The 12,540-nt window shown below is 36.2% G+C and overlaps 1 protein-coding gene across 4 annotated transcripts in view; it reads right to left on the reverse strand.

Moving 5' to 3' along the window:
• Window positions 1-12,540, reverse strand: part of LOC127654793 (myosin light chain kinase, smooth muscle-like) — a 180,119-nt gene that overhangs the window by 25,269 nt on the left and 142,310 nt on the right. For all 4 annotated transcript variants that reach the window (XM_052142220.1, XM_052142221.1, XM_052142219.1 and 1 more), the window contains 3 exons: window positions 4,398-4,445; window positions 3,682-3,806; window positions 176-332 (listed from right to left, as the gene is read on the reverse strand). In XM_052142220.1, the coding sequence (XP_051998180.1) occupies window positions 176-332; window positions 3,682-3,806; window positions 4,398-4,445 (330 nt within the window). The remainder of the gene's footprint in view (window positions 1-175; window positions 333-3,681; window positions 3,807-4,397; window positions 4,446-12,540) is intronic.

The following is a 12,540-nucleotide window of genomic DNA, read 5'->3' on the forward strand; positions in this document are numbered from 1 at the left end:
CCTATTAAGTAAAGATCAGAGGTAAGGTGCAGTTTGACCATCTGATCATTTCATATAAGAGTAACTTTTTTCTTATTCTTAGCTATTTGACCCGTAAAGCACTTATGTTGTTTTTAAATGTGATATAGCAATAAACTTGTATATAGATGTCAAATGGCCAAGTGTTCTCTCTTACCGACTATAGTAAGGTTGAGAGCAGCCTGTCTCATGCCGTAGAAGTTCTTGATCTCGACAGTGTAGCAGCCACAGTGCTCCTGTTGCCCTTCTGTGATGGTCAGCTCACTACTGCTGTCTGTGCTCACTATAGAGATGTCACACTGACCTTCCTGAATCTGGATAAAAACATCATGTCAGCATGTGTGTAGGGGCTTGTTGCAGAAAAGGGCTACATCACATGTGCAATAAAAACTATTTGAGCAAAGTTACTAGTTCATTAGAAAATCTTACATTTTAATGAACTCCTAATTAGATAACTAATAAAGGTGTATTCAGTTTGAATACGTCAGCATAAATGAAGCCCTTTTGATCGAATGGCAGTAAAGTCCCTACCAACCCTAACTAAATCTACTCATATGTTGGGAAATAAAGTTTTAAAGGACTATTCCAGGTTCAAAACAAATTAACTCGTGTGGTTAAAAATTAAGGGGTGAGACTATAGCACATTCACAATGTGGAACATTTGTGCTCACACATACACAAATTCATATATTAAAACCAGGCATGAATTAGTGGATCTATGCAGCCATTTACTGGTCATTTCATGTTGAGATGGCAGCAATCACACACTCATGCACACTCTCTCTTACTGTTACTTCACTTCACTTAGAAATGTTGATGTTTGCAAAAGAAATGCCAATTTTGCTATTGCAAAATGTTTATTCTAAGTCTTCTGTTTGTGAACAAAGTTATTCATTAATGTTTATTGATGTTCGTTTTCTTGATATTTTTATTGGATTACTTAAATAATTGGATTAAGCCTGATGTTTGATGGTTGAAATAAATGATAGGTAAGAAAAAAGCTTACTCTATGTCTTTCCTTGCCAACACCATATTCAGGTTTGACAATAATCATGTGAAATAATGTGGCATCATTGCAAAAACTGAGGCTTCAGAACAATATTTCAAACAAATAAATGCTCAAATTTAACAAAAACAGTCTTTGATAATGTCTAAACATATCCAAATGCATTACTTGTGATAATGTAAATGCATTACTTGTGACAAGCAGGCAGCAAAGAGTGGATCTCTGCAGTCATTTAGTGGTTAAACTCGATATTACCCCCCCCCCCATAAGAGGGCAGAAATCTGTCCCCAATGCATTTGATATATCCTTCATGTGTGAACTTGAATAATGTAAGTATTGAGTTAAAGGTGCAGTATGTAAAATTTTTCATGTAATATTCACCTTTTTATAAAATTGTGTTACAAGATATCTGAACATCTTGTAACACAACTTAAAAAAACAAGTCCTTCCCAGACTTCCTTGGTTGCCTATTAAAGTCTGTAGACTGATTTCCATGTGAAGGGAGCGTGGTCACTTTTGCCAGGAAAATCCAAAGGATGTGACATTTATACGTGCTCCCAAGAGCCTTCCACTGAATCCTGTCTGGCTAAGCAGGAACGTGATCATGATCGATCACATCTTTATTCGGTTTTGGGGATCAAAACTGACCCTGAGTTGGCGTTCTTCTTATTTGCACAGGTAAGCTTACATATATAATGTCATAAGGATTGATCTGTGTCATTTTGGCTAACTTGATCTTGCCTGCTAAAGCTGACGAATTGCAAGCTACCTTGCTTCGTAACTTTCAAATAATTTCAGCGATCTTCTCTTTATATTAAAAGTCAGGTATACAGGATAAATGTATGCAAATACTCTGGTTTCTTGATTGTTGTACAACATGATATACAAAACATACAATAGTGCAACAGTAACCTGTCTGGTATAGTTCAGAGGTATGTAACTGTATGCGTGTATCAGTATGCTGTTAGCTGATAAGTAGTTTTAGTTTAGTCTCAAAGTTTGTAGTAAAACAATCATAACTGTCATTTAAATTATGCTACCTCATCTGTCATGATGCCGGTGAATCACATTCTGTCTCTTTGAACGTTACGTCATTGTTTTGCTCGCATACGTCCCTGTGGAGTGTGTGCACGAGCAACAAGTAGCTGGCTGCAGTTCACTTAACAGCCACAGGTGTCATTAATAACAAGGGTTTCTGAATCTTACATACTGCACCTTTAAGGTAACATAAAATGTGTTGTTTTATATGAATGTTATTTATATGATTGAATGGTGTTCTTAAAATGGAATACATAGACTATCAATTAATTGTCAACAAAACCTTCATCAGCCAACTAATAAAGGACTATTGCATTAAAGTGACTTCTGCAGTTAATACAGTATCAAATATCAAAGACATTAGTCATTAATCTTATAGTTCATACAAAATCTTTGTTTAAACACTGACCCTTAACACCGCAAGTCATGGTTTAAAATTAGTGAACTAAGTCACTATACATAAGTAATATTTACATTATATTCATGCTGTTAGTCAGAGGGGAACTGGCCCACACAGTGAGTCTGGTTTCTCCCAAAGTTTATTTTTCTCCATTAACCAACATCTTATGCAGTTTTGTGTTCCTCGCAATAGTCGCCTTGAAACAGGGTTTCTAAATACAATTATTATTTAATTACTTATTTTATACACACTTCATAATCAAATTTAATCAAACTACTCAATGATGACTAAGAATTAATAGATATTACAGTTTCTGTTAATGCATGATTTTCTGTAAAGCTGCTTTAAAAACTGTGTGTGTTGTACAAACAACAAATTACTTGACAAACAAATAGCGCACAAGGGTTAAAATAAAAAAAAAAAGCACAAATCAGGGTTCCAGTGAGACACTTACGATGAAAGTGAATGGGGGGTCACTCTGTAAACATGAAAATAATCACCGTTTCAAAACAATAGCAACAAGACAAACAATATGCGTGTAAACATGATTTTTAGTGCGATAATCGCTTCTTAACCTTTTCTGTATAAGGTTATATCCAATTTTACAACTTAGTTGCCATGACTGAATTAATGTGCTTTAATAAAATTATAAGCTTTCACATTTCTGCCTTTAAATCCTCCAAAAATGTGCTCCATTCACTTCCATTGTGAGTGTCACACTGCATCCTTTTTTTTTTTTTTTTTTAAGAAAAGGAGGGATGAATCGAAATTAATTTTTATGGTAACCAACATTATGCCACAGATGCTGTCGACTGAACCTAACTTGTATTGAACCTGGAATAGTCCTTCACAATATGCTGATTGTTTATAAAAACCTAGAGACTTGCCAATATCAAAAAGCATTTTTGGGCATTTTAGTCACTCACAATTCAATTATGCTACTGTACCTTCTAAGATTACACATTTTGGACAGAAATTGAGACAATGCTATATATTTACTATTTATGTCGACATGGTGTCTACTGTGTAAGCATTGAGTCTGCTCACTAGGTTGTGATACACAGCTGATATTTCTTACATGAATTACTAGTGTTAAAGTAGCAAGTTTAAATAAATAAAACCAAAAAAAAAAAAACATGTTCATTGGCATAGTGAATGTGAATCTCATCTGAGATAATCTTCTGGGTTTCTGCTCATGAGAAAGTAAAGTGACTCTTACTGGTTTGCGGAACTTGAGCCAGGTGCAGCTTATGGGCGACGCTCCAGTGAACTTGCAAAGCAGACTGACCTTCTCACCTGCCATGATCTTCATATCATCTGGAAACTGATGGATCTGAGGTGCACCTGACGCCCGCACGCACACACACACAGACATTATCATCACTACAAGTACTTTCCATTGACTACTATTGTCCCCTAACCCTCACACAAACCGTTCTGCATTTGTTATTGACTTTATTGTGTATGTTTTTAAAAAGACAGGTTTATGGGAAAAGTTAAGATGTCCAAATAAACCACACGATCTCACTTGTTCCAGGTTTATGGGAGCATTTCCATCACAGACACACTGGGGGGGTGGGGTGCTTACTCCATGTTACAGATATTTATTTCACATTAAAACATTAGGGGGAGGATGGGGAATGGGATAGAGAAATGACCCAAGACACATTTGAACACTGGTCACCCACACATACATGTCTGCCCAATCTCTGACTGGGTTTACTTTATTAGCTGGTCTTGATATGAATTGAAAGATTTGGATGTATCTTTTCACAGATGGGGTTAGTAATGAAAGTGATTCTACTAAACCAGTCTCATGATAACACTTGTAATGTTTAAGTGTCATGGTTACACTTCTGTGACAATTGCAAATTTTAAGTGCTACAGTTGCCTGCTAGACTTGAGTCAATTGATGAGTGAATTACTTTGACCTACCTTGTTTAGGCAGTGTTTTGGGAAGAGGTTTCTTTATTTTGGCCTCATCTGGAATGAACAACACAAGAAACAAACATAGATCAAAGATAATTATCAAACAAGACATTATTCAGTTACACAAAGTTTCATATCCATTATCTTTCCAGTAAGTAGCCATGAAATAAGCATAATGTCTAGACAACCGGTCCTTTTTACAAAAAACTTGCAGACATTGGAAACAGAAAACCTAAGCTCAGTATGACAACTCTCTGAATAATTTTAAGGTGTTATAATGAATATGACAAGTTGATAGGTTCGGTGTTGGCAGATTAGATCGGTTTACGCTGCAGCTGAAGGGCAATTAAGTAGGGCGGTCACAATTCCTCGATTACAAAATTGCCTAATGGACAAATCGAAAATAAGGCGAAAATCGAAAACAATGTTGTTGTCTGTTGACCTGAAATACCATAACATCACTTCTGCAATGCAACAGCACAGCATGGTCAGTTCACTAGATAGACTGCATGTGATTTGGGGCTCTGCATCTAGATGGGGGAGATAAGTTGCACACTTAGTTGGCACGCGGGGCATGCTTAAATCTGCAAAAAACATGTTGAAATGCACTCCGAACCCATTTATATCTATACATTTGTTAGCAATATAGGCTTTTATGAAGCAACAAAATTAGGGGTGCACCAGTTGATCAGCCAATGATCTCAATTCAACTTATATTTGACCTTCGTCTTAAATCTGTGATTGGCTGATCATGCCTAGATTCAGGGCTGATCTTTTTTGCAGCATGCAGGAAATCACACATACACTGCCACACTAATGAATGAGTGCTTGCTCAGCCCTTGAAGCATACAGTGTGGTCTCTGGAGGGCAAGTTGTTGGCAATTCTAAGCAGTCACGAATTTAAACTTTCAGAAATGCAGTAATTCAGAGGAACATGCTGGGATGTTTTAAAAAATGTGTAAGAATTACACGTGCAATAATATTAAGTTGCCCATTTTCAAGAGTTATTACATTTGTAATAGAGCACAACAGTGCCCTCACACTTTTTCTGCCGTCTGAGTTCTGGAAGTATTTTCCCTATTAATTTCTTCCATAGACTTTTTATAAAATCCTTCATAAAAGAGTTGTGAGCCATGAACCAAACAAACCAGCTCTGAGGTCAATCACAACATCAAAAACTTTGTTTTGAGGCAAAAAAAGACAACGATATAAGGATGTGTACTTACCGTCTTTCATGTGGGCACAAACTACAATCCCATAAAGCATTGCAAATTAGGTCATTGAATAAAAAATTATGGAAATATATAAAACTATTGATTTTAAGTTGTTGATTATAAGTATAGAAACAATATAGTTTATGTTTATTGCAAAATATTCCGATGTGTACAATATATAAGTAGCTTAAAGGTGAAGGGATACCAACTCGATTACATCATTCACACTTCGTTATGGAAGCAGGCAGTAGCTCCGAGGCATGTTTGAGGGTTTTATTGGCCACGGTTCTCTGATTGAAGCTTTCTTTGTTGGACCATGTTGTTTACCATGAATGATTTTTAAAAAATTAAGTTGAAAATGCAAACAGATGGCTTCAACGGAATCATATACAATAGATGAATACAGTAGCTCATGGTAGGTCTGTCTTTAATTGATTTTCAGTGATAACTTATAAACTTTTAGTCTATGGAAAAAATGAATGGGATTTTTGCATCCAGACTTTTGCACTCTATTTTGACTCAAGTCACTGCACAGTGACCAGAGAACAGTGAAAAGGGTATAAAAAAAAGAATAAAACAACAAATACAAATGCAAATACAAATCGTGATGTAACATCGTGACAATCATACAGTGTATTGAGCAATACAGACTGTTTGATTATGAGCGCTTTCAGCTTCACTCTCTTCATGTGTGCTCTCAGTTTCAATCAAACAAGAGTGCTCTCCAGGTAGTCTCAATATCTGTCAATCATCCCAGAGCTACTCTGTGAAAATCCCAATTTAAATCAGATACATTTTTGGTCACAAAACCACTAATAAGAGCAATTAAAATGTAACCTTACCGGCACCACGTTTTTACGCAGTGGCTTAAAAATTTGTGATGTGTTACAACAAAATGGCAAAAATTGGATCCTGTAATGGATTTTTACTGTATATTTTTGTATTTTTTGAACTTATCTCTTCTGTGATGCTCTCATTGTTTTTACTGGTTGCCAGTATATCACAATGAACTTTGATAGTGACAACAGAACTATTCATAACCGTTTTCCATACAAATAAATGTTAGTAATTTTACTGAGAAGTATATAAGCATAACTGCAGCATATAACTTGCAAAAATGTGGCAAATGGCACTTAAATTGATATCCGTATCAGATGATCTTAGTGTTAAAATAAATAAACAAATTCAGAGATCAGTATTGGCCTCAAATTTCCTGATCGGTGCATCACTAAACAAAATAATGAAATAATGCTTGTGTAAAAAAATCATGTAAAACGAGCTCTGTTCAGTAAATTTGACTCAATCCAGATAATATAAAAAGGTTATATTCAACAAATTATGATTTGGATTCTGTTTAGTGTAAATTGATTCCCATTTGAATGTAAATGCCATCTTTCTGCTCATGTTAAGTAGATTTCATGACAATTGAGATTGTAATAGTTTACCATGCCCCACAATGGTTTATGGCCATTATCACAGGTAAAATTAAATGTGGGAATCCAGAGAACTTTATTTACTGAATAGAGCCAGAGCTCTGTATGCAGTCAAAGCTCAATGCGAGTCTAGCCACACCAGCAGCGCGTCTCACGCCCCGCAGACACAAAATAAAACAGGTTTACCTGAGGGAGAAGTGGCAAGTCGTCGGATGAGAAATGCTCAACAGTGTTTACTCAAAGAGCTGAACATCCAGAGGCTTAGGGTATTTTTACACTGTACATGGCAAGCAACAATATTAGTTTGCGATCTGAACAGTATGTACAGTAGCACAAGCAAATCAATGCCCGCAACTGCTGCAGCTCAATGCAAGAGAATGAAAACATGCATCTCTGAATGATGCAATTACTGTGTGTTGCATGTATGTGATACATAGTAAGAAAAAATAAATTATTGCTTTTATTTCACCATAAAATATTTTAACCATGAATAGAACTTATTCTCAATAAATGTGATTTATGGTTAGACATTGAAATGGCAGATTGCAAGTATTAAATGAACAAGATCTTGAATTTAAAGTTGGGCACACCTAGAGTAGCCAATCTCTGTCAGCTGGAATTGATTACATTTTTAAATTATAGTTCCTCTTTGGGTGTCTGTTGACTTAAAATATTGTTGGTGCAATCATTTTGTTGTCGATATGATTAAAATGTAGAGCACAATTATGGTAATTAACACATTTTAGCCAAACATGACTAAGTCAACATCATGCAATCTGAGTAATTAAATATTGTTTTCAGATTAGTTGATTAATCCTCAGAATAATTGTCAGATTACTCGATTACAAAAATAATAGTGACAGCCCCACAAGACATGCTGCTGCTTTACAATTAGACATACATACAATCCCTTCAAGCAGATTTAGGCAAGTGGTGCTAGGAAGGAGGAGGGTTTCAGAGAAGAATAAAACTCTCATAGCATGCTGCAAACAACTGAGGCAATTTAAATACTATACAAAGAGAGAGAATGCAAGTTGATTGCTAACACAGGGGTAGCCAACCTATGGTATGCCTGCCACCATTGGGAAGTGGAGGGGTAATCACTGCCACATGAGCAAAAGCAAGATTTTATTTTGAAGTCCGTCGCACCTTTGTGCCAATCTACCTCTTGATGTAATCCTACTTCATAATCATGCAGCACATTTTAATGAATGGAATTTAACTCAATGAGGAGCTAAACACTATCAAAGTTTGACAAAACTGCGCCAAAAGACGAGCACAGATCACTTCAGGCACCTTCATTTTCGGTGAATCATGCCAAGTAGGCTAAATGCGTCCGCTTTGTGTCATTCGTGCTGCATGGCTTAGCAACATTTAGTTCTTTAATTTGTTGCATTTTGCTTAACAACAACATTTGATGTAAATAAGTAAATACCTCTGTCAATGTTTGAGATTTTCAACCCAGCATACACACTCTCCCTAAACCACAAAGACGGTGACATTAGGCTACATAATTAAAGTGAAAAAGCACGGACACGCGCACGCACACGCACACACTTTGGGGTTCAAAAGTCTGAGCCAAAATCTGAAATTACATCTGGAAATAAACAGTTTAAACAAAGCAACATGGGGTTGTCACAGTAATTAACAAGGAAAGTTAAAAATGGTACTTCATGTCAAAAAAGTTGCTGACCCATGGGCAAACAGATTACATGTCGAAGGATTTATCAGCTTGGATCATAGAGTATGCAAGCTGAATGGCTAGTAGATTTACTGTTCAACTGACCTATCAGTTGCTCTGTGTACAGTTTTGTGTCTGAGCTATGGAAACCGATAAACACGTTGGGTTTATTTTGCAATGATCATTTGACTGTACATTCTATGTTCAAACTTTTTATTAAACAAACGTTATTACAACAATAGATTATTACACCTTGTTTTTTTTTTTTGTTTTTTTTTTATATATTTTTAGACCAAAACCAAAGAAAGCACATATCCCCTAAAAAAATTAAATACATAAAAAATAAAGAAAATAATATTAATAGTAATACCAATAGACATTATAAAATGTATATAAACTTAAAATAAAATATATATAAATACTCATGAATTAAACAGGAGGTAGGACACTAAGAGACTTGAAGTAAGCAATAAAGGGATGCCATTTATTAAAGAAATTACTTTTCCCAGAACATCTTACTTTTTCCAGTTTCAGAAAATACATGGTATCCACTAGCCATTGGGAGGTTGTTGGAGGTTTACAAAATTTCCAGTGGAGTAGAATATGGTGCCTGGCTAACAAAGAGGTAAAAAATAAAATATCCAATTGTTTGGAATTAAACTGAGACCAAATCTTTTGTATCTCAAAACTTTTTATAACTCTTCAGACATAATTGTAAAATAATTGACCCAAAAATCTTGCAACATAGGACGAGTAAAAAAACATGACTCAAATTGCACCAAGCAGCATGACATCTGTCACATCTATCTTAAATATCAGGAAATATTTCAGATAAACAGGCCTTGGAAAAATTATTTCTGTATAGTATTTTAAATTGTATGAAGCAAAGACGTGCAATAGTCCTCGACCGTATTCTGTCCAGTGCACCCGCCCACCAGTCCTCTTCAAGACTTTCTCCCAACTCCCATGCTCTTTAATTTTGTCAAGAGCAGTTATCTAAACCTAAAACATAACCATAAATTCTTAAAACTTGTGACTTGTGATGTGGATTGAATTGCAGAAATGCTTCCCATACTAGCATAGGGGGCAGAGATGGGAAATTAGAGAATAATGTAGCAGAGCAGTGTCTAATCTGCAAAAACCCAATACAAGTGTGACCCTGATAACCCCAAATCAGAAGATAATTGTACGTAGCTACAAAATGTGCCATCTCTGTATAAGTCTTGAAAACATCTAATGCTCTTTGCATGTCACTGCTTAAGTACAGGATCAATAAGAGATGGGGTAAATATATGATTCCTCAATAGCAGCATCAATGTTGAACCAGAAGTAGATTTAAAATGTCGCCTAAACTGGCACAAAATCCGAAGGGTAGATACAACTACTTGATTATGTGTCAAGTACGCTAAAGAGACATTAAATGATAGGGGTGAAGAAAGCAAGGCCAGCAGAGAGGTATATATACATGGCGCAGTGGACACACTGAGCCAAAATTTGATCTTGTGGGGTGGCATAAAGCATAAAGTGACAGCATAATTTCAATGCCTAACATCACCAATCCTTACAGCAACGGGGATACCTCAAAGCAATCGACAATGGTTCAATGGCCAGGGCGAACAGCAAAGGGGAAAGTGGGCACCCTTGTCGCGTTCCCCATCCAAGCTTAAAATAGCTGGATCTATTGTTATTGGTGTACACACTCGACTGAGGAGAAGCATATAAAAGACTTATCCACTTAATAAATGTATCCCCAAATCCAAATTTCTGAAGCACAGTGAAAAGATACTCCCACTCCACACGGTCAAACGAGTGAAATAACAACTTCAGGTGCCTTGGAAGAATGTTTAAGATGAATTTTATTTAAAAGAGAATGCACATTGAAGAATAACTTTCTCCGTCTGATGAAACCTGTTTGTTCCTCAGATATAATAATACAATACAAGATGCCAACACTTTAGCCAGTCTCTTTTTAGTAGCAGCATTATGGATTCTTGTGCAAGCGTCAACGGTAGGAAGCCCTCAATTGCAGTAAAATCTAAATTCTGTAAAAAGGAATTCGTATCGTGGGCAGATGGATATTCAGATGTGTATAGGGACGAATAAAAAGATTTAAAGATGGCATTAATACCTTCAGGATCAGATATCAAATTACCAGATAGGTCCTGAATTTGTTGAATCAGACGGCTAGCTGCTTGACGTCTTAACTGATGAGCTTAGAGACGACCAGCTTTATCACCATGTTCATAGTAAGTACTAAGAGAATGCAATAGAAGCCGCTCAGCCAGAATGAGATCAAGTTCAGCTTGTAAATCTAGACGTTTAAATTGATCTTGTGAATGGGGAATTGGCAAGCTGCTGATCAAGCTGAAAAATATTAGAAGTGAGTTCACGTATCCTTGTGATGCGATCACGTATCCTTGTGATTCACTTGAATGTGCGGTTTAAGAAATAACCTGTCCCAGAATGTAAGATTTAAGTGTTTCCCACAGCAATGAATAAGAAACCACCCCATCTTCTGTACATTCTGCTTTACAAAAACAGTCCTCTTATGGGGGGTTTAGTTTATACTGCACATTTAAAATAACGTTGATGTAACATGCATACATATACTAATGTTTATATGGATCACCAGATTTACTCAAAGAATCCAAAATATTTGAGAGAACATGCAGTAAGTTACAAAAGGAGAGGATACAGTGAGAAGAGATTTGTTTTTCTGGATGTCCTGAGAGAGATCAGCTGCTAAGGTACTTTGCTCTTTGCCTTTTTTGGTCATACTAAAAATATCCCCTCCAGGAATCCAGGAAATAGCTCTTGGCCCCTATTTATTTTACATCTGATCGCTGTCATGAAACAATGTGAAGGCAGAGCCAACAAACACAAGCCCAGTGCAGCAGTGGTGGCAATGAAGCTATTCTAATCTGAAGCAATGGCAAACTTCTGAGGAGTTATTCTGTCAGTTGTAAGACATTCCAGTCCTCTTTCTGCTAAAGAGCTTATTCTCTCATTCCTCTCTCTCTAACCATGGAAATGACAACATCCTTTTTCTAACAAAACTCTATTTCTGTTTCAGGCTGGACTCTCAGATAGCTTTCACCTGAATTCCCAAAAATGGTATAAGGACCAAACACATCTCTGCTCTCAACTGTACTTACAAACAGACATTAAAACAAAGTTAAAAACTTTATGATTCCACAAAGCAAGGGACAGCAACATAGGGCACAAGTTGCAGCATTGGCATATGCTCAACAGCAAAAGAGAGGCACAATCACACAGTATGACTAATAATTAGTACTGTCAGTCAATAATTTTATTTAATCACGATTAATCACATATTTTTTGTAGTTAATCGTGATTAAATGCATATTTTGAGAAATTTCGTTTAAAATTTGACACTATACAAATGTTTCCTGAAGTCTAAGTGGGAGTTTGAATAATTGAATGAACTAGTCCCCATATAGGTTGCATATTCATTGCAATGGGCATTAATTATCTTAAACGTATTCCTCATACTATATTGTGTGAAGTCACACATACTGGCCAAAACATTATGACCACTCACAGATAAAGTGAATAAAGTTGATCATCCCCTAACAATACCACATGTCAAGGTCTGGGTAGATTAGATGGCAAGCAAACAATCAGTTCTCATAGTCAATGTGTTGAATGTAGGAGAAATGGGCAGGGGTAAAGACCTGAGTAACACATGTGCACTGGCCTTGGTGAGAAAGTGTCTGCTCTGAAAAAAAATGTAAATCACACGGGTTTATTAGATGACACCACAAAGCCTCACAACAACACCCACAGGCCAATAGAATCCC

This window comes from Xyrauchen texanus, chromosome 14, assembly GCF_025860055.1.
Source record: "Xyrauchen texanus isolate HMW12.3.18 chromosome 14, RBS_HiC_50CHRs, whole genome shotgun sequence".
In the NCBI taxonomy this organism is placed as follows: domain Eukaryota; kingdom Metazoa; phylum Chordata; class Actinopteri; order Cypriniformes; family Catostomidae; genus Xyrauchen; species Xyrauchen texanus.